This window comes from Nothobranchius furzeri, chromosome 6 (assembly GCF_043380555.1).
Source record: "Nothobranchius furzeri strain GRZ-AD chromosome 6, NfurGRZ-RIMD1, whole genome shotgun sequence".
NCBI lineage: Eukaryota > Metazoa > Chordata > Actinopteri > Cyprinodontiformes > Nothobranchiidae > Nothobranchius > Nothobranchius furzeri.
The window spans coordinates 68166924-68193731 of record NC_091746.1 but is presented as its reverse complement, the minus strand read 5'-3'; the positions used below and the strand labels follow the sequence as shown (position 1 = coordinate 68193731).

Genomic DNA, 26808 nt, shown 5'->3' with positions numbered 1-26808 from the left:
CTGAGATAAAAGAACCAGGAGGGAGTCAGACATAAATCTGGTATTAAAGGGACCTGGACTTGTCTCCTAATGGAGCCGGTCCTTCATACATGGAGTTTAAAACACATGTAGACAGGTGTTCTTTTCAAATGCGACAGATTGTAAAGTCTTGTGCTCCGACACGTGCCGAGAGACGAGAGATGTCCTGATCTCACCTCACGTAACAGACAGGGCCACTGATATATTTCTCGTCCATTTCCAGAATGAAAGTGAAATTAACAGCGTGATGCCGTGAGCTTGTTTCTCTTACCTCTGCAAGCACTAGCTCTTTTTTTACCAACCAATCGTGTAGTTAACGTGGGTCAGATTACTGCGTAGAGCTGCCATCACAATTTGTTTTCACTTATTTTTATAAACCCTTTGAAACACCATCAGCTCTTTTAGTATCAGCTAGAGTGTGCGCACATGTTAACGATTCACGTTTTTGACTGAGAAACTCCGAGAGTGCATGCCGGTAAGTTGAGGGGGGTGCTGTGGATCATTGCCTCAGAGCCGCTCTCTCGGTCGTCCAGGCAACGCTTTTTTTCCAGGTATTTTTCTAACAGGAAGTCTGGCTGAAATAAGTCTCCACTCATGCTGTTACTTCGTCTTGTTCACCCAGAAACCAAATTATATTTGTGTTTTCTGAGATATGGCCGGTCACTCTGAGTTGCAAATGCATACTGAATGTGAAAATAAACTTTAACCCCAAGCGCCTGCATTAGCAGCAGAAAGGAAGGATGGGAGAACAATTGAGCCGAAAAGCCAGTCTCTTCTATGTCACAGTAAAAATTTGTATTTATGGCCCCACCCACCGTGGCTTGCAACCTCCCATAAGGAAGCTGTGCTGATTTTGGGGCAAAGAGATAGCAGAGCATGTCTCAGCTATAGTAGCTAACCATTAGCATTAGCAACTCCAAAATATGGCAGCACACTTTTCTGTTTTGAGTGGAGATAACACATCATTGCTGCATTTTCTACCCAAGAGAAAAGCAAAGGAAGAAACTATGTTTGCATATCATGAATATTAACAAGTGAGACTCGTAATCCTGACTTCTACCCTCTGAAACAGAAGCGCTAGAGATTTTTTCCCACACAAAACATCTCACAAGATATTCCTTCATACTAGAAGGCAGCGGTGGCAGAGGGGTTAAGTGAACTCCTCATAACTGGAAGGCTGTGGGATCGAGTCCCGCTCAGCCTGTCACTGTCGCTGTATCCTTGGGCAAGACTCTTAACCCACCTTGCCTGCTGGTGGTGGTCAGAGGGACTGGTAGTGGTAGCATCAGTGTTCAGCCGCCTTGCTTCCAACAGTGCACCCCACAGAGCAGCTGTGGTTACAATGTAGCTCATCACCAAGTGTGTGAATGTGTGTGCATGGGTGAATGACTGATTGTGTTGTAGAGCAACTTGGGGGGTTGTAGAACCCTAGTAGACACTATACAATACAGGCCATCTACCATTTTAGACACCACAGCTAATTATTGAAAAAGTTAGTGAATGAGACCTTCAACAGCTTCCAATCAGAGATCAATCACAAACAACTAAGACATTCCCAACTGGGAAATCTGTAATCTAGAGCTAAACTACTAACCTATAAAGCAGACCTTTACAGATTTTTGTTTGCATACTTTCTTTGCATTATGAATACTTTTTGCTGGTTGTTATAAAACACTGATGCATGATTAGGTCACGAGGTTTAAAGCACAACACATCAATAGCGCATTTAACCAAATCCAGATGTTTCTGTTTCATACTCCTGTTTACATTTTTAAAGGCTTGTGCTCATTCAGACCCTCACCTCGAAGCAGTAGTCCTGGCCGAGGATGCTGCTGTGCACCGGTTTGATGATGACCTCGTCTTCCATGCTTAAGTCCAGGGCTTCCACGGCACTACTAGGGCTGAGCAGTGATTCATGAGAGCGAGACTCCTTCAGCCTTGGCATCAGATGAGATCTGTGAGATAGGAGAGGGAGGGAGAAAGAGGATGGTCAGAAATGAGTCGGCCTAGCAGTCTAAGCTGAGGAAGTACACAGTAGAAGAGGGAGCATATACAACAGCACTTAGCCAGCGTTCATGGTGAGGGTAAAGAAAGGGTGTAAGAATGACGAACACAGCTTACTTGTCTCCAAGTTGACAAACGAGCAGCATGACTGGCATGCACGTGTAGATCAACACATGTGGATGCGACCACTTGAGAGCTCAAGTGCTCACCAACAAATGAATCCAGAAACACTTGAGGCCAACCCATATAATATAATATAATATTGTGTGTGTGTGTGTGTGTGTGTGTGTGTGTGTGTGTGTGTGTGTGTGTGTGTGTGTGTGTGTGTGATTGGAATAACTCAGCTTAATCAGATCAAATTAGATTACATTCTCTGACTGTACCACAAACATCTGTGTGTCTAAGATTACTGTCTAAGACAGCACTCAAACAACTCTACTGTCTCCCAGTTCCATACCGGATCCATTACAAATTGCTCCTCATCACTTACAAATGCCTCAATAACCTAGCACCGTCCTATCTGACGGAACTTCTCCATCGCCATTCTCCTTCCCGGCACCTCCGTTCTGCTGACTCCAGCCTCCTTTCCCCTTTCAGAACAAAACATGGCACCTTGGGGGATCGAGCCTTTGCAGCCGCTGCCCCCACACTTTGGAACTCTCTCCCACTAAACATCAGGAATGCCGTCTCCCTTTCTACTTTTAAGTCACTGCTTAAAACCCCCTTTTTTAAACTGGCCTTCTCTTAAGATCAACCCAGCATCCCCCAGTCTGTTTACTATGTTTTCATTTTGTTTTATTATGTGTTTATTGCATTTTTTGTGAAGCGTCTTTGATTGACCTAAAAAGCGCTAAATAAGTTTGTTGTATTATTATTATTAGGGCTCCAAGCCCATCGGGCTTGGGGGCGCCCTTGGATCTGAGGCATTGACTCTCCAACTGCCCTGGTAATAATTACACTACAAAGTGATAGAGGAGGAAAAATAACTTTGTGAAAATCAGTTAATTTAACATTTTACATTTATGTCACCTGGCCACTCTGACAGATTACTGGGAGCGAGCCTTCGCTCTGAACAGCTAATTGAGGTCTGAGACCTTGGTGAAACTAATTTTAGAGGTGAAATTTCTCATCTTGTCCCTTTCCCTTCTTTTTTTCCCCACAGTAAAATGATACAAAACAAAAATAGAACATCAATCCTACTTAAAGCTCTGATAGAAATTCATTACATGTCCTGCTCGTCAGAGACACATCTTTTATTTATCGCAGCAACCAAAATGGAACAGATGTGCTGGAATCTGTGCGAGCCGTTGTAATTGCCCTTCTCCGTTGGACTATGATAAGAACCACGCGTGCATCTAGAAGTGTTCAATCCTCTGACGGATTCAAGCGGGGGGGGGGGGGGGGGGAATTCTTCGACGTTTTATTTCCAGAAAAGAGTAGAAAACAAAGTAAAGAGCCATTCACTGTCGTCCTGTTTCTCATTTGAGTCGAGGTACTCTCACACAGTTTGAGCAAATGGATCTGCATTTGAACGCTCTGCATCTTTAGGAGGTCCAACTCTTAAAACAAAAACCCACCAGGCATACGGCAGTGTTTACCCGTGACTTCCCAGCTACCTCGCCCGTTTTCCGGTCGGGCCCAGGTTGACAAGAGGACCAAATCAAATGGGGCGACGGTGGCACAGGAGTTAAGTGCTCGCCCCGTAATCGGAAGGTTGCAGGTTCGAGTCCCGCTCAGTCTGTTGCTGTCGTTGTGTCACACTTAACCTGATGCCTGCTGGTGGTGGTCGGAGGGACCGGTGGCGCCGGTGCTCGGCAGCCTCGCCTCTGTCAGTGCGCCCCAGGGCAGCTGTGGCTACGTCGTAGCTCATCCCCACCAGCGTGTGAATGTGTGTGTGAATGGGTGAATGACTGATTGTGTTGTAAAGCGCCTTGGGGGGGTTCCATGACTCTAGAAGGCGCTATATCAAATACAGGCATTTACCATTTACCATTTACCATTTACCAAATCTACACTATTCTAGTGGGGGATGTAAGCAGCTGTAGGCGAGCTACGGGGGTCTCCGGTGGCAGGAAGACAGAGACAAAGGGTCAGTTTTTTGTGTAATGAGTGAGAACGGTCTTTTAATGGTGCACTCTAAGGACAGATTACACACTAAGCCCATGTGATTGTGCAGGTGTGTGTGTGTGTGTGTACAGTACATCGTGACCAAGCATTGGTGGAAAAGGCTTTCCATGCTAAACAAATGCAGCAAATGTAATGACAGATTAGCAGCCATGTGAAGTAACTTATTTCTACAGTCTGGCAGCTTTGCAGTCAAATCCTCTGTCCAGTGTGAAACGGATAATGACCAGGACTCTCGTTTTCAGTCTCTAACACGCCCCTCTCTTCCCACACACACACAAAGGCAAATGGACTCATCTGAGACAACCGGGAGAAAAAAACAAACCCTCAAGGACAGATCTGGATATGAACACCCAGTTCATGGAGATCCCGACAATTCCACAGCACAGCTGCAGAAGAAGCGCCTAGCGCTGCTTTACGATTGGCTGGTTGGGTACTGGGCAGAACACAGAGCATGTCAAATGTGTGGAAAGATAGGAAGATGTGCTGCTGTTTATTGGGACAGAAAAAGGAATGCTGTGTGGGAACCATGGCCTGAAAGCTTTTGCCTTTAAACTGACTGACAAAGCTGCTGAGCGTTTTAATTACCAGGCATTTCTAGCATTCAGGCATACTAATCCATTACATACAGTGTGGAATTAGGAGAAACTGCAGCAGAAAGGAGAATGCTTCTTCTAAACTGAATATATTTGGCTCTTACATCAGGATTTTTTCTTCTCAGCACAACATATTAAGAGAACATTAGTGTCAACGAAAATGGTGAGAGACTTGAAAGTGTGAAATGATGACAATGCCCATCGTCTGCGTGGCATTGTATTAAACCGCACCACAACGTGTAATTTACCACCTATTATTCATGTTCGGGTTTGCATTAAAGGCAATAAAAGAGCGCCTGACATGTGGATCTTTCTCATTACATCACAGCGTCTGACACGTCATCCAAGCCAAACTCTTTAAATGACAGCCGGATTTAAAAGAAGAAGGGAGCCCCGCTGGCTTCATCCCTTCATTTCTCAGCTGTTTGCCTCCTCACCTCCCCCACATCATCCACCCTCAGCAGAGGGCCTACTTTGTCCTTGAAAATCCTTCAACACTCCATTTTCGTGCTGCTAAATGACTTCCTGCTCCGAGTTTACCTGAAGTTGTCAGGTGGATTTTCGCTGACAGTCTTCCTTCATTATTCTCTTTCTGCTCTCTTGGCCACCCGTCAATGTCTCCTTCTTCTGGGCTTCATTCTGGCCAGATGAATATTTCAGATGCTATGCCAGCGATGCACCTGTCAGGAAGTTCAGAAACTACCGGAGGCTGTTGAACGCTGGCTGGACTATGAAACCCAGTCGAGAAGGTTAAACCAAAAGAATATCAGGGATGAAAGCTGAAGCATGACTCCACTTGAATCTAAGAAATGCTATAACTGCGTTCATGGTTATAACTTAGGCACAAAATATGAAAATTCAACAGTGAAACAATCACATAACAGCCTAATGTCCCAGTTATGTTGGAAGGAAGGTTACGTTCAGGGTCCGAAATTAACACTCGCCACTCGCCAAATGCGAGTAAATTGCTCCACCTGGTGAGTAAATGTTTGCACCAAATTAGTTATGTTTATCAGTCATCTTCCACGGATTTCTGATACTCCTCCCGCCTGCATGCAACGTACACAAACGTACGCGAAACGTGAACGCCGCATCCAACGTCATTTCCACCTATCCCATTCAATCAGTTTATCAAGTTAGCCGTTAGCTTCGTGTTAAAACTAGCGGTGAAATGTGACGGTTTTTAACTGGAGTCAGCCAGCCTTCCAAAAGAAAACTTGTCGAACTGGAAGAAAAACCACCAGGACCAGTGGCAACCAGAAGATTTTGTGAAAAGTGGCGAACTGGAGACGGCGGAGTCATGAGACAATGGCTACATTATGATGGCCACGTAGCGTTGCTGCCTTTCACAGACAACTGGCCCTCGGCATTCTTCAAATATCCAAAAAATGCCCATACTTCCGACTTTGTCTTCTTTGAGGGATAATAAATGTCCCAAGTGCTGCCGTCTCCTCCTGCCATTATTTCAGCTTTAGCATAAAGAAAGTTTTGGTCGTAAACAACAAAGTGCGCATGTGCCGCCGGCAACTTCCAGCAGATGATACGGTGGCTGGTAAGGGTCACCGCGCCTACACCGCAGCCACGGTAATCCACCGAGATAATATATATATATATATATATATATATATATATATATATATATATATATATATATATATATATATATATATTTTAAACAAGACTGTTATTATTTATTGTCAACTTTTTTACCGGGGTTTACTGCTACACCGGTTACCGTGTCAACCCTAGCCCTGACACACTTTCAGATATCCTCATGCTGCAGCTGTGTTCTCCAGAGATCAAGGACTAGGACCCAAATGAGGCTGTAATGCTTTGGCACAAAGACGGTGTCAGAAGCAGGAGGCCAGACTTCATGGACAGAGAAAACAAGGAGTCTGACTAGATTTCAATGAAAGAGTTCATAAAAACATCTCTAAAAATAAATAAATAAATAGTAAAAATGACAAGAGTTGTTTTCCTTATTAATTGATGTTTTAATTATTTTGTCACTCTGTTTGGAATCAACATAATATAGAATAACATGCTTTAGGTAGATCTAAATCATTTAGGATTTTGGCCGGTAAAAAATATGCTTGGCCGGTAGATTTTCATCATCTACCGGCCAACGTGGCCGGTGAGTAAAAAATTTAATTTTGGACCCTGGTTACGTTGAAACAGATTTTATTCTCAGCCAGCTAGGGGGTTGTCAGTTTGTCTCCTTTCAAAAAAAACAAAAGAGGGACGTAGTTAATGTTTACGATCGGTGAGTTTGCGAGGTTGCCATGTTTCGGGCGAGCTAACGCCGCTGCGCCGACATTTGTAATTCTACACCGACAGGCAAAAAGCTCTAGACTTGTACCCCTAACCCCAAAATTCCACTACCTCCGCTCCGCCCCCGCCTTCCGCAGCCGCTCGCTTCCGAACTCAATTTTTACTGGTACCCGCTCTACAACGGCTCCGCTCCGGTGCGGAGACCTGAGGCGCGCAAACAAGCATGCGCGGGATTTTCGAGATCTTGCGATACAGTCCGAGCAATAAACACGGAAGTTAGATCCAAACACCCGTTGTGTGGGAGAAGCATCGGCATGAACTGTTTAATCTGCCCATCATTTGTGTTGAGAGATCAGCAGTGTTTGGATCAACAAAGTGTGACTACTTTGATAGTGGAAACTGTATTTATGGCTTATTTTTGTGCATTTAAAGTTCAGCCGCCATTGATAGTTGTTAAAAGTTGTTAAACCTGTGCATATGAAACAAAAAACGCCTTTTGTTTATCGATTTGTTGTGAAATAACGGAAGTTGTGCTTGCTCCCTTTCCTGTTGGGCGGTTGTGATTTCTGTCCATTTACTGCGGAGGTGCTCTGGAGTGTCTGTGAGCAGCTCTGTCCTGCTGGGACAGTGGGCATCTCTTACCAGGTTCATATCTGGCTTTCACTGAAAATAAGGCTTAAAGAAATGTTGAAGAACATCCAGATTGTGTGTAAGGCGCACACAAAACACAAAAAACATAAAAGCATCTGAAAAGCAAACAAACACAGCAGAGTCGCTAAAGGATGCTTACAAGCTGGTGAAGCAGAGGACGGGCGATGAGACGACCAGCTGTGTCACACAGATGTCAGAGTAACAAGTCAGTGATGAATCCACCCTCCGATAACTAAAACACAGCTTTTAAAACAAATCCACAACTCAGATTCAAATACAATCCGTTCTGGTTAGACATCAACAGCTAGTAAACCTGGAATGTCTTTTTAAAACCAGCTCAGTGCAAGTTTACCGAGTCTTAATGAACGTTGTTTGATTAGAGCTTTCTGGGCAGATCCAAGCAGATGGCAGGTAAATAATTCAAAAATTGCAGCTGTGAGTTTTATGTGAACCAGCTAAGGCTAACGTGACTTAAAACCTTCCACTATACCTACCGGGATGCCAGCTAACAAAACTAAAGCCACTTACGACTATTTGAAGTTTCACGTTTAACATGAATACACATTTTGAGGAAAAAAGAAACACAAGATTAGGTAAAAAAACACAGTGCGTTGTTGGTGTTTTCCACTGAGCTTCGATAATATTACTAAATCTGAGGATATCAGCTTCTTTAAAGAGATATGAAGAATGAGTTTGCATTACATGCAAATATATTATTAATTTAACAATGTGCTATTGGCAGATCAGTCAAAACGGTCAGTTTAGAAGTCTGCAGCAACAAAAGGCTTACTGAGCATCTCAAAATACAAGTCTGCACAGTCCAAAAACCTCAGTAAGCCTTCCTGCCAAAATGCAGTCCTCTCCCAAATCAGTTTTCCTCTTTTTAGTCAGATTGTATTTAAAATGACAGTTATGGATGGCAACGTGTCTCAATCTCCAAACAACACACAGAAGTCTTCACACAAGTTCAGGATCACATTGTAATAGTGAGATTATTATTGTTTTTTTTATTTTAATTTTGTAGAACAAAATTCCAACGTGAGAAAAGATGAGGTGAGTTGCAGTATTAAATCAATCCCATGATCCATTAGTGTAGCAAAGTTCTGGAGCTAGACTTTTGTTATCTGAACTCCTCGTAGGCTGATGGTCTAATGTAGGAATCCACAGCTCTGTATCAGGGTGAGTCCTATCAGCACCGTGGGAGAAGTTCGCCGACTGCTGAGGTTCAATAGAAACTGGGTTATGAGTGAGATCATAGGGGAGAGAGAGGGAGGAAGCATAATGGATTGCTGCACTCTTAGCTTGTGAATCCTGTTAGAAGAGTTGATCTGATAGCCTGCCTGGGAAATGATATAGTGTGACACATTCAGCCTATAGAGGCGTCGCTGCCCTCACACTCTCACCACAGGCTGAATCCACACAGGCTGAATCCACCACCAACACACGGTTTGGACTGGAAGTGCAAGATAAAATAAATGGGGTGGAACTATAAACGTCAATGCTTTTAAAATCTGCTGCGCTGCCTCCACGCATTACACTGCATGTGAAGGGTGGTACACTACTCTAAATGACATATTTGTGTATGATCACTTCCTGCAATTAGAATAGGCCTAGAATTGTTGAAGGATAGCATATCATTAACCACCCATTATGTCAGAGTCTTAAATGAAAGGAAATAGAAGACTGCCATGTGGATCTCTACTGCCTCTGAAAACACTCCACATACGAATGAACTCATCTACCAGTTTTCTGTCAGATTTTGGTTTCAGGAATTATATACTTCTACGAGCCAATTCAAATATTACCTTATTGTGATGTCACAATTAGGGAAGTTAGCACAGTAGAGCAGCAGCTCTACTCCGAGCCCCTCATGGAGATCTGAGCTTCTCAGCTCATAGTAGCACACTGCATTATGATTCTTTTTTTTGCTGACGTTTTGACAAACACTGTAGACTTCCTCAGAGCTTTGCCGCTGTTGGTGGCGTCACTTCCTTCGCCGTTTATCAGCGGGCAGCAGAGGACGATGTAACAGCTTGAATGATACTGAAACGGTCAAACATAGAGCTTCTGAAATCACCATGAGGCTTCATGAGCATGTTTTGTATAGACCAAAGAACTAGCCTTCTTGTGGAATGCGCGTGCACACACACACACACAGATAGAAAGACATGCAAGGAACCTTACTGATTTCAGCCTTTCTGTGGAGGATGATGATGAGAAGACGTAAAGAAATGAATCCTTTATTTTTTATCTGCTTCAAAACCTTTAAGAACAAATTCTTTCCTTAACAGATCTTCACGTGACGTTTAAAACACGAAGCCTGATGTTGCGTTTTCCTCTCCGCAGTGTTTACTCTGAACACCGCCATGCAGTGTGTTTACTGAGCATTTTGCTTTGCTGCCGGTCCAACATTTACAACAATCAATACGCTTTCTACCTGCAAACTGGCTGTGCAATTACTTGTTAATAATCCTCTCTGCTAAACAAACATGTGCACCTCAGCCAGTCAACAGCATTTCAGATAAACAACATATCACCAATTCATTCAGCAGGTACACAAGGATCTGGTTAAATGGTCCTCAATGGTTCAAAACAAGCAGTCTCGTTGACTTTTAGGGACCTACCAAGTACTGCAATAAAGAAGAATTCATTAGAAGGATTATATTTTAATATATAATAATAATTTAATATTAATATTACATGAATATATTATAATATTTTAACACGTAATATTAGAAGGATTATTGCATAATCCTTCTACTGAGAGATTCCAGCTCATCTTCCAATTAGTTCAAAACCTGTTTGCTAGACACGTTTTCAGTGTTTTTATATATATATTTATAAGTTAATATGGATGAGAATCATTTTCTTTGTAGACACTTTCCATTTGCTTGTGTCACTCATGCAGCAGCTCACAGTGACATCATGCTCATTGTAATGGCTGGAAATACTTTAGTTAGAGGTGGTAACTGCAAACTAATCACGCTGTTCAAAGATTAATTAAAAGGATTATTAGAATTAGAATTTCTTTTATATTGAGCAAGAGGCCCGCTGGACGTAAGCTCCGTAACTAAAGTATATTTCCTGACGTTTTAATCATATTTATGCCTTTACTTTATAGATTATACTCAGACTAATAATCTTCTGAGGGATTTTGTCTCATAACCGCAACAATTGTCAAATGAATGGTTTTCCAACAAGTTAAACAATTTCCTTCATGTAATTGAAAATATATCTTGTGATTTCACTAACAGACACAAAATAGTCCCAGCATGTGCACAACAAATGTGTGCATGCAGATTGTTACCCTTAACCTCACAGATGTGACCGTTTCAAACTCGGAACACTTTCTGTGCATACGAATTGTGAGCACACGTGGGTTGAAGTGCACGGATTGGGTTGCATTTGCATTTAAATCAGCTTGGATGCAGGAGACTTTCTTCACACCATCAGCGCCTTACAGAATCACAAACACATTCTGCATTTGGGTGCTGAGTTCATCTAAATAGTCATTGGATTCATTTGTTTGAGTTTGCTTTCGCTCATTAGTTACACTTACTGAATAATTTGATGGATTGTATTGAAACTCTCAGAAAGTAATCAGTGGATGGGAAACTTCAACTAATTAAAGCTAAATAAAGATGAGTGCTGCACCAAACTGACCTTAGAAGACACAGAAATTACTCTAAATATGATGGATATTAAGGTTGGGTGATTGGACGAATTTATCGTCCGTCGACAACAGACCGAAGTCTTCGCCGATTGTTTTTAAGAATGATTTTTTAACGCCAGTAAGTTCGTCCTGCAGTATCGTCATTAGAAACATCCGGATCAAATCAGTGTTTTTATTACAACACTCTTTCTGTGTACATTTACAAATTACACATAATTAGAAAACCAGGATTATCATAATTCCATTGATATACACCAATCAAGGATACAATCATAACTGTGGACAGAGGAAATAAGGAACACATTTCACTGTTGAAAGCCTCACAAACAGAACAGAACCATCTCATACTGGTCTGCAAGCCATCCTGTGAATGCTGATATAGTCTGGCCATGACCAATGAACAGATCTCGTCATGGAAGTCTACAATGGTCTTTCAAAATATCTCCACGTGCTATTGGGCAATGAACAACGTGATGTACTCACCGCTACAGATGTCAGTCAACAGCGGAGTCTGCCATACACTGAAGACGAAGACGCAAATGCATCCATTTTGTAAAAAAATGACTTTAGCATCTCTATCTGCTCTTGACTCAAATAAAAGAAGCCCAAGTCTAAGTAGTCCAAAGTTGATGCCAAAGCCAGTTTTCAAACGATCCGGCGTTATCTTTGTTGTGTTGCTTTGACACAGCTCTGGTGCTAACCCCACCCACCAAACTGACAGATCACTATGATTGGCGAGACACAAAACTGCTCAGGCCAATGGTAGACCTGCTGAGGCTACCATGAAGTGCAGCTAGACTGAACTGCAAAACAGTCTTTTTACTTTTTCTCTCTATTTCGTACAAAAACAACGATTTTACATCCACAAAGTATTCCAATAAAATAGTTAGTCCTCAACAAGTCTTACATCCACATGCCAACATAATGTATCGCTTTTTAGCATCATCATAGTAGCTTCAAACCTTTGATCAACATCTTACCTGAGAAAAAGGTGAAGGGTTATCCCCTCTGCTGAGGTAAACTCCTTCAACCACTGGCCAGTTGGTACAAAGTGCTGCTCTTTATTCTCATGTGTGCAGCTCAGACCAATTGCAGCATATTGTTGATTAATGCATCAAATAGGTGATGAAATTCAAATAACTTCTTGCTTGAGGAACACTTGTAGTCTGCTTTCGCAACTTGAGTAAGGATTGTGATTGGTGGATGGCTGCGTGCAGTGTGTACCAGGCCCACAAAAAGTTAAAATGCACACATATATCGTCCATTGTCATCTGTTGGTCTGATGAATATCGCTTGGTAAATCTTTACATATGGCCCAAACTTAACGTACATTGAGATAAAATACCATGTGATAGCAGCAGAGTATCTCTCACACCATTTGCTCCAATAGTCAACACGTCTAAGAACGTTATTTTCAAGATTCAACCAGTTCTAGAACTTTAAATTCTGTTTTTAAATCGGACAAATGTCCTGATGAGACAAACGTGTCCCCCATGTCTGCTCTCTGGAAGAACTAGCCACTATTCAGATTCCAACAAAGAAAACATTTTTTCATTTAACATAGAAACAGGCTTTGTACACACACACACACACACACAGACACAGTAGCGCGATTATGAAACATCCACTGCAGTCGAGTCCACAAATGAGCCATTATTCATGCATCAAGCCTCACACAATGAAGTGTCCATTATTCTCAAAGCCTTGGTGCTGACTTAATGGAAAGGACCAAGGGCTGTCAGAAAGCTAACTGTCTGACTGCAGATTACTCTGTCACGAGGCTGATCGCTTATTCGATCCAAGCAGATGTAGCTAGTCTCTTCCAGAGATCTGTGAGTATTCAGGCATCAGTGAGAAAGAGGAAGTTCAATACCTCACTGCAGTTCTCAAATCCTGCTTTTATTTTTTATATTTTTGACATATTCAAATCTCCTTTTCTACCAACAGTAGATTGGCATTCATGCTTGGGGTAAAACCCATAAAAAGGCGTGTTTTTGTGGATCAACCTGCCATCTGTCGACTGTCATCTGAACAGTTGGGTGATGGGTGGCAGGAGAGTATAGACAACAAAACAAACGTCTAGCCTGGCCTATAGAAAGAGTCAGGAAGAATAGTAGTCAAGGGGAGGCGAGGGAAAGAGACAAAAGGGAGAGGGAAGGAGGGGTCCTGTCAGATGCTGCTGGTGCAGAACGGTGGACGTGTGAGCTGGGATGACATGTGGCTACAGGCTTTGGTGACCAATCAGACCAGAGAGAGGATTCAGTCAACAAAACAGCAGCACACACCTCCTTCTCTGCTGAATGCAAAACGAAATAGAAGTTGAGGTGGCAGCAAAACTGACAGCCTGCCTTTCGTAGCTTCTTGTAGAAATGTCTAAAAGACATTTGCATGTCTTACATCCAGGCTGAAGCTTTTCATCAAAAACCCTTTTTTCCGCTCATCCGTCCATGACCACGGTGAGTCCTGATTGGCTGCCACTTTTGGCTTTACTGACAGGGGAATACATATGTTGAAACAGATGGTTCACATGCATGTGGGTGCATGTCTAGAGCTTTTCTGTCCCTGCTTGCTCGAATGGACGAGAGACACAGGGACAAAGGCAAAGAGAGACACTACCTCAGGCGAACAGAAAAGTTGAAAAGACCCGAGTTGTGGCGCGACTACTTCAGAGAAGAGTATATAAACCAGTTGGTTCTGCAGAAAGCAGCTCTGCACAAAGACAGCCGTTCCTTCACAGGAAGGAAAGAATGAGACTCATGTAGAAACGAGGACACCCTTCCTCCGCAAAAGAAGACAAATACGTACACAGGAAAGGATCCTACAGGATCGGCTCCTCCAGGCCCCGGATTAGGCGCCTATAGGGATGCCTGACTCAGAGTTTTGGCAGACACGATGTATTGTGGGAAAGGCTGGCTGGTAACCGAGATCAGGTGGTTGGAGAACAACTGCTGCGAGAACCAATGCAGCCACCGTCTGCTAACACACACACACACACACACACACACACACACACACACACACACACACACACACACACACACACACACACACACTGCTTGATTACAGAGAGTGCAGCCTTCGAACTAAGTCAGGAGATTCTGAGCAACATCTGCTAGGACACTCGTGGCTGGGAACCAGTATGGAGCTCCGCTGTTGCAGGCTGGATAGGGTTTGGCTCTGAATCCGTATGCAGAACATCTGACTGGAAATGCCACGGATGGGTGCCAAAAGTGTTCAACCAGCAGCTCCCAGACGCACCCTGAATATAAGGAGTGTTGTATTTTTTAAAGGATTTGTGGCGATTTTCTCAAACTACCGGGGGCATGTAGTTCATCCATTTGTCTCCTTGTTTCCGATGACCTTCAGAGATAATTGCGTGCAGAAGGAATCTGACTAGAGCAACCAAATGATGTACAATGACAGAGAATTTATAATGAGGTCACAGGTCACACTAATGAATGGCTCTATACGTTGGTGTCAGGTCAGAGGGGAAACGGCACACACACCATCGCCAATGAACCAAGGATGCTTTACCGAGTCAACAGCATTCATTAAGAAGTAAACAGATCATCTTTAGCTGGTTGATAGTGGTGAGTCACTGACCGGTGTCCGGAGGAAAAGGCTTTGTTTTGTCCACATGGATTATATCAAACATTAAAACCACACAGAAGGACAGGAAGATAAGCGGTGAAATGAAGATATGAATGCCCACGGTGTGGCCCCGGGGGCTGTTTGAGGGCTTTAGAGTGATTTGTAATTGGAAAGGTACGATTACGGCCCAACGGCATTGTTTGTTAATGCAGATTGTTTTCTTTTTAAGGCAATTTTTGAAAGTTATTTTCTTGAGCTAGTAAGTGCTAAAATGATCCTTTACAGGGTGGGGCCACGGTGGCACAGGAGTTAAGTGCTCGCCCCGTAATCGGAAGGTTGCAGGTTCGAGCCCAGCTCAGTCTGTCGCTGTCGTTGTGTCCTTGGGCAAGACACTTAACCCACGTTGCCTGCCGGTGGTGGTCGGAGGCACCGGTGGCGCCGGTGCTCGGCAGCCTCGCCTCTGTCAGTGCGCCCCAGGGCAGCTGTGGCTACATCGTAGCTCATCCCCACCAGCATGTGAATGTGTGTGTGAATGGGTGAATGACTGGTTGTGTTATAAAGCGCCTTGGGGGGTTCCAGGACTCTTGAAGGCGCTATATCATATACAGGCCATTTACCATTTACAAGGTTAATAGAAAGTCACTAATGGGCCATTCCCATCTGTACCGGGTCGGCCCGGGCCGGGTAGCCCCAGTCAGCCCCAGCCTGGCCCGGTTGATTCCACACATCCTTGTCTTAAGCCCATGTGGGCTGATTCTACCCACCAATCAGAGGCTTGCTCTAATGGAAGGTGTGAATTTGCTGTCAGCAGTGGGTGTGTTGGCCCTGGTCGGCCTGAAGCAGACCCCCTCGAGAAGAGGGCTGAGAATGAGCCTTGGTTGGCCCGGAAAAATACCAGGCCACCCAGATATGTAAACAACCTACGCTACCCGGCCCGGGCCGACCCGGTACAGACGGGAATGGCCCATAAGCCCCCTCCACCCCCTGTGGCCAGAATACCAAGTTTATTTTTCAGCTTAGGCAGACAGAAAACCTTCTATACACTATTTTACCATTTCTGTTTTTATTAGAATACAACAGACCAGCAGAGAGCTGGATCAGGATTATCAACGTTTGCTTACCCAACAGATTTAAGCTTTGGGTAGATTTATTCTACAAAAGGTATTTGTTTATGTTGCATTTACAACATCACAGGAAGAAAGTGACGGTGAAAAACTGAATACATCTCTTAACACAAAAGTTCATTTATTTCAATAACTCAACCTAAATAATGAAACTAACACATGAGACAGACTCGTTATAACAGACAGACATGCAATTTCTGATATTTCAGCCTTTATTTGTTACAACTGTGATGATTATTTCTTACAGCTGATGAAAACCCCACATTTAAAATCTCAGACATTAGAATATGGTGCAAAGGTTCAAAATTCTAAACTCAAAGTGTCACACACTAATCAGGTAATGAATCCAAAACACCCACAAATAAACATTTTCACCATATTCTCATTTTTTCTGTTTCACCTGCAGTTACACCCTCCCGCTTGCTCAGATCATCAGCTTCCATCAATCTGCACAACCCCCCTGCTCGTCTTGTCACCATGGGAAGTTGCACACTCAGCAGATCTGCCCCCTTCCTATGGAATTAATGACCAGCTGATCTCAGAAATACCACTACCTTGCAACACTTTAAGGCCAAACTCAAAACTCGCCTGTTCAAGATTGCACATTCCCTACAACTGTATTTTATGTGTTTTATTGTGGCTTTAATTTGACTAGTTTCTATTACTCTTGTGCTTGTTGGAATGCTTTATTCATTTTATTGTACAGTGATCTTGAGTATTTTCAAAGGTGCTTCAAATAAAATGTATTATTATTATTATTATTATTATTATTATTATTGTTATTATTATTTGTTGTTGTTGTGATTTCTCTGATTTTAGAGGCTTTGGTCGTTTTAATTTCACGCACCCACTTGAGAGTTTTAAGAAGACCAACATGAATCCCCGTAGCGAAACAAAATGCAGCCACAAGCTTCTACTAAAATATGAAGTTCTTCTTGTCGTCATCCTCCTCCGCTCATCCTGGTCTGGGTTGTGGGGGCAGCATCCCAACCAGGGAGCTCCAGACTGTCCTCTCCCCGGCCACCTCCGCCAGCTCCTCCGGCAGGACCCCAAGGCGTTCCCGGACCAGATTGGAGACGTAACTTCTCCAACGTGTCCTGGGTCGACCCGGGGGCCTCCTGCCGGCAGGACATGCCCGAAACACCTCCCCGGGGAGGTGTCCAGGAGGCATCCTGACCAGATGCCCAAACCACCTGGACTGACTCGTTTCGATCCGGAGGAGCAGCGGTTCTACTCCGAGTCCCTCCCGAATGTCCGAGCTCCTCACCCTATCTCTAAGGCTGAGCCCGGCCACCCTACGGAGGAAACTCATTTCGTCCGCTTGTATCCACGATCTCGTTCTTTCGGTCATTACCCAAAGCTCATGACCATAGGTGAGGATTGGGACGTAGATCGACCGGTAAATCGAGAGCCTGGCTTTCTGGCTCAGCTCCCTCTTCCCCACGACAGATCGGCTCAGCGTCCGCATCACTGCAGACGCCGAACCAATCCGCCTGTCGATCTCCCGATCCCTCCTACCCTCACTCGTGAACAAGACCCCGAGATACTTAAACTCCTCCACTGGAGGTAGGACATCTCTCCCGACCCGGAGTTGGCAATCCACGCTTTTCCGGGAAAGGGTGGTGGAAGTTTTTCTTGAATGAAATATTTATTTTAACACACTGCTTGAACTGATTCTTTATATTTTTATTGAAACAGCAGAATAATAAATTCTCCCCTGGGAAATTCCCAACTTCTACAGTTTGCATCAGATGATTTAAATAACTTTAACATCCAATTTTCCCCACAAAAAAAAAACCCTGCTGAAATTCCCCAGCAGAGCAAGGACGAAGAGAGATGGTCGGAAATGAGGGCAAAGATAAAATGTTTTAACAACGTAAGACATGAGGCTGAAGACGCTGGCCTAATTGGGCCCATAACTGTCCGCTTAAGTAACGTCTCATCAGGCTCCGGGCCGGTCGTCATGCCTCACAGTAACACCCCGAGGGGCTGCCTGCCTGGTGTCACGGCTCTGACACACTGCGCTGCAACATTAGAACCTGACGAGCTGCAGAAAATTGGAGCATAAAAATGAAGACCTGCTGAAAACCATCTACCATCCCACACTGGATATTTCATCACGCCTCGTAAAAAACAACTTCAAGTTATCATGAGAATGTTTTAGCACTGAAAAGTTAAACCTTTTAAATTCTGAACCGCCTGCCCTTCTGCACAAGAAGACAGAACTTAATCGGAAATCCCTTCTCTACAAAATGTGACCGCATTCTACATTTTCTTTTTAACTCTGCCGAGGGCCTCTAACATTTTTTATGGATAAAAATCTGATTATTCTGATGCCAAATGGTCAATAAAGTTGTTTTTAAGCTGCTGCCATGCAATCTTAAATTTGGTATCCCTAAATCGACCGCTGCCCAAAACAGTGAATGTGTGTGTGTGTGTGTGTGTGTGTGTGTGTGTGTGTGTGTGTGTGTGTGTGTGTGTGTGTGTGTGTGTGTGTGTGTGTGTGTGTGTGTGTGTGTGTGTGTGTGTACAAATTATTAACTGGAATGTAAAGTTCTTTGGAGTCCTCTGACTAAGAAAAGTGCTACGGTAATTTATCGTTGAATGCAAAAAAATTAAAAAAAAGAAAAAAAGGCCCTCGGGTAGCGTATTCTTATATTTGTATTTGAAACACTTTAATATATTATAAATATTTTTGAGGATTAAACCAGTTAAGAGATGGTCGCTCTGTTTCTGTTTGCAGTGTCCTGATGTCATCTAAAGAGGCTCAGTTGGTTGTCCAATCAAGATATTTCCATCGACATATAAATAGTTCCAACTCTGTTACTAGGAAGATAAGGGAATGTTCTCAGCTCTGTCATTGGCGGGTGATCTGAAATAATGCTAAATCAATACGAGACATTCATATTACATTAAGACATTTATGTGGGTTTCCAAAAGCTGCAGAATTAGTATTCATGATATCTGAACATCAGCAATGCAACTCTTCCACTGCCTTCATTCACTTTTGTCTCCACAAATAACACAAGCGTGATGGAGTTCTGCCATGTTGAGGAGTTGCTAAGGGTTAGCTTCTACTGATTCAAGCTGATAGAACACACAACCATGAGGCAGATGTGCTACAACAGCAGAAGACCCCACCGGGTACCACTCATCTCCACTACAAACAGGAAAAAGAGGCTACAATTTGCACGAGCTCACCAAAATTGAACAGTTGAAGACTGGAAAAACGTTGCCTGGTCTGATGAGTCTGGATTTCTGTTGAGGCATTCAAATGGTAGCGTTGGAATTTGGCGTAAACAGAATGAGAACATGGATCCATCGTGCCTTGTTACCACTGTGCAGGCTGGTGGTGGTGTAATGGTGTGGGGGATGTTTTCTTGGCACACTTTTAGGCGCCTTAGTGCTGATTAGGCATGGTTCAAATGCCACGGGCTACCTGAGCATTGTTTCTGACCATGTCCATCCCTTCATGACCACCATGTACCCATCCTCTGATGGCTACTTCCAGCAGGATAATGCACCATGTCATGAAGCTCCAATCATTTCAAATTGGTCTCTTGAGCATGACAATGACTTCACTGTACTACAACGGCCCCCACAGTCACCAGATCTCAACCCGATAGAGCATCTTTGGGATGTGGTGGAACGGGAACTTCATGCCCTGGATGTGAATCCCACAAATCTCCATCAACTGCAAGATGCTATCCTATCAATATGGGCCAACATTTCTAAAGAACGCTTTCAGCACCTTGTTGAATCAACGCCACGTAGAATTAAGGCAGTTCTGAAGGCGAAAGGGGGTCAAACACTTTATTAGTATGGTGTTCCTAATAATCCTTTAGGGTGAGTGTATATATATGAGGCTTTTTCTGAACTGAGCATTTTCCCAACTATTTTAATTTGCCAGCTAATGCAGAAGACAGGTAGAAGACTATGGTATTTTCATGTTCTGTCAGCGTGTGAATGATCACATTTAAAAAGTAACAATTATTAAATGTTTCTCATTGAACCTCGCCTTCAAGATTTATTCTAGTGGTGGACTAGCTTTCATGAAGCAGTAGGAATAGGTGCAAAAAGATAAAAAGTACATGTCACAGGCTAAACTTTCTCAGAGAAATGACCAGACTTTATAGCCTTCTTTCCACCAAACATGAAAGCGTTCAAAACAGCCGCTGAACGTACTTCGCAGCAACTACCCACCATTATAGCGGATGATTTCCTTTCCACCACCAGCAAAGCATAACATTTTGGACACATCCCAGATGTGAATGGACAATGTAAAACATCATGAAACTTTCAAAATAAAAGGCACGTGCAGTAGTACCAGCATCGGCCAGCGCAATTAAATCCTTTCTTGATGCAGCTGCAGACAAAGACATTTTCCACTTTGAGTTTAGTATTTCCTCTTTGTTGTTCCTCATTAGCCGTTATTGATCTGTAATCTAAACCCTTCAACTGTACAAATAAGAGCTGGCTTTCTGGAAAACCCACGGCGGTGACAATAATAAGACCACTAGGACAAGGATAGGCACATCCTAGCGAAGATGGCCGTCTGGAAAAGGGAGATATAAATAACAGAAGTATGTGGAGGTAACAGAGAAGGCAAGAGTGTGCATCTATACTGTACTTACAAGAGTCTTAACAAAGCACCAACTGAGAAAAAGCTTTAAAGGCAGCAAACGTTTCCTGGTGAACTCTAGTGAACACTGTCTCGGGAGCTGGTGCGAGCATGTGCAAGAGCCGAGGAGATGAGGAAGTGCATTTTTGACTTCTTGACCTGAATATTCAAACACCCCTGTGGCGCTGGACAAAGAAACAGGCGAGCGCTCAAGTTCACGGAGGAAAGGAGGCCAGGGATACCTCCCACACAAGGCATAAAAAATAGTAAAAACATCTATGCAACGATATCAGCGAAACTTTCTTCTACTTTCTTTCTTTTGTGCTTAAATTTGGTATTACAAGAGTTAAGACAGATGAAGTAGGTTCAGCAGATAAATGGCTTTAAATTGTCAGGTGGGCTGTCAATACGAGGTCTTATTTGCACTCTTAAGCCAAGATTTGCCTCTGGCAATGAATACTTTTCATCTTCAAGTCCAAACACGTCTTTGTTTTTCCTCTCACGTTCTTCTTTAGCTCCTAAGCTGTTCTGTACATTTCCTCTTTTAAATGAACAATTCTGACATTTATTTACATACATAATTCATACAAAACGTACTTTATTAGATTTGTTCTGCAAAAATAACTCGCACACACACACACAAGGGTGAAGTTTGACACAAAGGTGGGTGGGCGCAGAAACAGAGGTTCCTATAAACCACAGCTGAGATGTGAGTCATCACCAGCAACAGGCATGAAGAAAGGATTAGACACTTACGATTTACTGAATATGTGAAACATCGTCCTGCAGAACCTCTGGGAGCCCTGAAATCTGCGGCTTCAACTTGACTAGCATGTCTCCTGGTCCCACTCTCGGTGTTTTCCCCAAATCGTTTTTGAATCTCTGGGAACGTAGCAGAAGTCTCTGCCCTCTGAGCTCCGCCACAACGCTCCCTGAGGATGTCTGCTGCCGTGGACACACCCCTCTCCACATCCCAGTTAAAAAGACAGCGCAGTTATTTAGGACAAGCCGGCCCAGAGTCCACTGATAAGACTGTAGTGATAATACACGTGCATAAACAAGTTACTCCACTCAAGGAAAACAAAAAAAGGAACTTTTAAAAATTATTTAAAAGTGCATCAGCGTCACGATTACTCGTTTCCTTGTGTAGTTTTGTCAAATTCTCGTCAGACGTTGCTGCATTGTGTCTTTGTGCTTCCATTTACAGCGTATTGTTTTTGCTGTGGTGTTGCATAATAAGCAAAAATGTGGCAGTGACAGAAGAGAATACAACAAATTCAAGCAAACAAAGGTGAAGAAGATGAGGGAGAGGAAGCTTGTTGTGAAGTTGTTTCAGCTTTTCGCCGTAAGAAATGAACCCATTTCTCTCTAGCTGTAGTCGCTCTCTGGAACAGAGTTTTTATGTCATCCTCAAATTTGTCTCCCTGCTTTTCTCATACCAACAGACCCAGAATTGGCAGCCAGGAAGAACCCCCCCCCCCCCCCCCCTCCCTCCATTATTCTTGTAAAAGGAAACAATGGCTCAGCCTTCACTGCCAGGCTGGGAAAACACTGGTTTCCTGGCTGGAGAGAAGGTCGCAAGGAAGAGGGAGAAAAAGGAAGTGGGGAGCGAAAATTGGTGAAACAAAAAAAAAAAAAGAAAAGAAAAGAAACTTTGGAAATACAAAACACTGTGGTGTATCACTCTGAAAACAGTGTCAAAAGTGACAAAACAGACAGAAACGACTGGGTGTGTTGGTTAAAAATAGCCTAAATGCTTTGGAAATGACATGAAAAACACTCAACAGGAAGTCAACGACATTAGAAGGTATTTGCATCCCGTCGGGAGCGAACTGTAGCTGGATCTCAAACAATTTAGACGTCATTTAGACGGTGAAACCCAAGAAGGGTTAAATGAAAATGTTCCCACCCGATGCGATGGATGTAGGTTGCTCGCTCTTATCTAGAGTCAACAGGCTTGCGTTCCACGCCGTTGTTGGGAATGGCTGGGTAAAGGTTAACTACTAAAGCCGAGGCGACGCTCTGAGACTAAACACTCGGGGGGATTTCCTCATTCCTCTGGTCTGGTCTGCAATATCGTCGTACATTATGAGCTTGTTTGGAGTTTGGGGCCAAAGAGAGGCTGCTGAATCCATCAGATCAGGCGTGTAAACCTACAAATGGCAGATTTAATGTGTGAAATGGCAAAAAAAATAAATAAAAAATACACTGATAAGTGCTGTTCAAGTCGTGGTGATGCACAAAATACTAAATTTGCATCCGTTAACGAGCATCTCTGTGCATGCATGGCCCATAAACAAAGCTTTTTAGTTCATGAGATTTTGAGAGGAAAAACGCAGCGAGTGTGTGGGTTGAGTCATGAGCCCAGCGAACAGCAGCAGACATCAAGAGGGCAGGGTCATGAGGGAAGGCAGGTGAGCTAAGGATCCTTCAGCTGACTGCCTGTCTCCAGGCAGTCCCCGAGCAGCTTCACCTCAGAGATCTTATTCCCTCGCTAACCATCAACCTGTTTACTCCAGAACCAGCTGCATATAAAGAGGCACAGATGAATGAGGGAGGGAGTGAGACAGACAGACATAGAGGGTCGATACAGCACATTCCTGATAGGCTTCGCGCCACAAAGATGGCCGATGGACATCGGAAACATGGTACATAATGGACAAGGAAATGTTGGAAGATGGCAGGAAAGATGAAAGAATTATGGGAAGTAAAAATAAAGATGAAAAAGAAAACAGACCTGGACCGGATACAAACTCATTTGGATTCAATTTCAAATGGAGGCTTAAAATGAAAATAATCCGATTCTGGAATCCTCTTCATCCTTAATAACGGGCCCTGAAAGGGAGCATTAAAAGAGAGTTCCCAAACACTGGGTGTAAACAGGAAGCAAAGATTTGGTTGTCATGGAGAAAGAGGAAAAAACACAAATATATATATATATATAAACATTTAAAATGGAAAGAAGATTTTGCTTTTACTGACAACGATGCGGAACACGTAGATTTCAGATTCTGATTATTGACTGAAGAGAAAATGCTGCAACAAAACTGGATCATTACGGTAAGATATCAATAACAAACGGCAGACCGTCTGGAAGTGACAATATCAGGTTCAAAAGGCTAAATCTTAGAGATCCTCTGCTAGAGGGCAGAAGGCAGTTATAATTATAGATTTTTCTTTTTAGGGGAAAGTACTAATCTTCATACTCACTCTGCTCCCTTTAAGACAGTGAGCTCCCAGTTTTTCCTGCTTTAGCACACCTGATTTTAATCAGCAGGTGATTATCAGGCTTCTGCAGAGCTTGATGAGCTGCTGATCAAGTGAGTTGGATCAGAGAAACAACTAAAACATGCTGGATACCAGCCCTCAGGGAAGGGAGTTGGAGATCACTGCTTTAGGGCTTTAAAGATGTGGTTCACTCATTTAATCAATACATTTGCAGTCTTTTTTTTTTTATTAGGAATGAGTGCCGTGTAAGTGGTATGGGGGAAAGATTTTCCGGTGCAACAGTTTCAGGAACTAGAACTGAGCCACATCAGAGTTGGATTTGGAGTCTTATTTCTTGATATTTGGACGCCTCGCCTTGGACTGGAGAACAGCAACACGACTCTACCACTGATTGTGTTTGCTTTGCAACGTGGATGTTTTATCTCCACAAATAACACAAGCCTGGAGGAGTTCTGCTGTGTGGCGAAATAGCTTATGCTAACAGTTAGCTTCTACTAGCTGAGAGGTTTTCTGCTGTTTCCTGGACGCAAAACCAATAACAACCTTTTCTGTAGCGAGTCAAGATGGAAGAGTTTATGGACGTTCAGTGACAGTGTGACGTAGATCTGTCAGGCTTTTCTAATCCTAGAGTTTCACCGTCTATTTTCTATCACAAGCTAAAGCAGGAGATAGGTGTAGGAGACTATTTTCATGTTCAGCCTGCAGGAAAACAGTCACCGACTATAATCGGAAATAACAGCGTAAAACTGGGTTTTCAGTGTTCCACACCTTTAAGAAAAAGTTTGATGCAAATTAGCATCAATGGATGAGGTTTCAAAAGTATTCACAGTCCACCCATCCATCCATCCATCCATCCATCCATCCATCCATCCATCCATCCATCCATCCATCCATTTTCATCCGCTTATCCGGAGTCGGATCGCGGGGGCAGTAGCCTAAGTCGAGAGGGGCCCAGACTTCCCTCTCCCCAGCCGCTTGGGCCAGCTCCTCCGGGAGAAGCCCAAGGCGTTCCCTGGCCAGGTGAGAGACATAGTCCCTCCACCGTGTCCTGGGTCTACCTTTAGGTCTCCTCCCGGTTGGACATGCCCAGAAAACCTCACCAGGGAGGCGTCCAGGAGGCATCCTGACCAGATGCCCGAGCCACCTCAACTGGCTCCTCTCGATGTGGAGGAGCAGCGGGTCTACTCCGAGCCCCTCCCGGATGACCGAGCTTCTCACCCTATCTCTAAGGGAGAGCCCAGCCACTCTTCGGAGAAAACTCATTTCGGCCGCTTGTATCTGCGATCTCGTTCTTTCGGTCACTGCCCAAAGCTCGTGACCATAGGTGAGGGTAGGAACGTAGATTCACCGGTAAATCGAGAGTTTCGCCTTCTGACTCAGCTCTCTCTACACCACGACAGACCGGTACAACGCCTGCATCACTGCAGATGCAGCACCAATCCGCCTATCGATCTCACACTCCAGTTTTCCCTCACTTGTGAACAAGACCCCAAGATACTTAAACTCCTCCACTTGGGGCAGGACCTCATCCCTGACCCGGAGAAGGCTTTCTACCCTTATCCGAATCAAGACCATGGTCTCAGATTTAGAGGAGCTGATTCTCATCCCAGCTGCTTCACACTCGGCTGCAAACCGCTCCAGCGAAAGCTGAAGATCACGTTCTGATGAAGCCACAGTCATTACTCAAAAGTATTTACTCAAATAGAAGTAAAAAGTACAGGTTTCAAACCTTTCAAGATTTATGTATCATGTTTTATACATTTGTAAAAATGATAGTCTTACCCTGTACTGTGTCATTATGTTGGTAATACCTAATGTTCTTGTCCCATAGAGCCCATTACAATTTGAATGAAGCATTAGCCAGTAGTGTTAGACATCTGTTTACATTCAAATGTCAGTCATAGAGCATGCATGCATGTTTCTGGACATAATTAGACTCTAGACCGGTGGTTCTCAATCCTGGTCCTCAAGGGTCAGCATCCAGCGTGTTTTTGTTGTTCTGCTCCAACACACCTGTGCAGCAGCTCTTCAAGCTCTGCAGAAGCCTGTTAATCACCTGCTGATTGAAATCAGATGTGCTGATGCAGGGTTAAAACCTGCTGGATACCAGCCATCCAGGACCAGGATTGAGAACCGCTGCTCTAGACTTTTAGTCCCGTTTCTCAGCTAGAGGTGCGCGTTTGTGAACGAGTCTCCAGCTGTAACCACCGAAGTAGGGGAAGGGCTTAAGCTGCAATACATTTTTTTCTGCCCTTAGATGGCGCCATCTGATACAAACTCCTGATTTCTACTTTAAACAAGGTAATGAAGTAGTTGTACTTAGTTACTTGACACCTTTGAACGAAAGCCTACGAGAGGATAACATGTTTGTTCTGAGTCATGACATTGCAGAAAGTGTTAACATTAAACAAGAAGGAAGGTGGTATTTAATGAATGATCTTCATGCATAAGCCAGGCAGTTGACGGACAGGGATAGGATTAGAGAGCCCATCAAACTGGAACTTCTAACACACCTAACCATCATCAAATAAAAACAACCAAACAGAAAATCACAGTTGATGATCTTAAACTCCAGTCTTTCTAAAAGGTTTGAAGTAATCCACCAACTCAATGCGCATGTCTGGTTTTCCTTTGAGAGGAAACACAAGGAAGGACAAGCGACCTGTGTGTGGTTCACGCTGGAGGACTTCCTTTATTTAGCTACAGAAGCACCTCTTGTTAGCAGGAAGAATCATTTGTTCCATTTGGTTAAAACAAAAAATCAATTAAGACAAACAAAATAATTTCTTTGATGAATATTTGAATCATCAGCAGACAAAAGGACTACACATTACATACTCCTAGCATTCAATGGATTTGTTGGAAGTGATGTTGTCAGAATCAGATTTATTGCCATGTGGGTGAGAG

General features: G+C 43.5%; 1 protein-coding gene across 12 annotated transcripts in view; it reads right to left on the bottom strand.

The window, feature by feature from the left end:
* The window catches only part of dab2ipb (DAB2 interacting protein b), a 262935-nt gene that overhangs the window by 73483 nt on the left and 162644 nt on the right, over nt 1-26808 (bottom strand). For 11 of the 12 annotated variants that reach the window (XM_070552468.1, XM_070552470.1, XM_070552467.1 and 8 more), the window contains one exon: nt 1820-1973. In XM_070552468.1, the coding sequence (XP_070408569.1) occupies nt 1820-1973 (154 nt within the window). Of the gene's footprint in view, nt 1-1819; nt 1974-21429; nt 22149-26808 lie in introns of those variants that run through there. The other variant, XM_015943234.3, reaches the window with a different exon arrangement.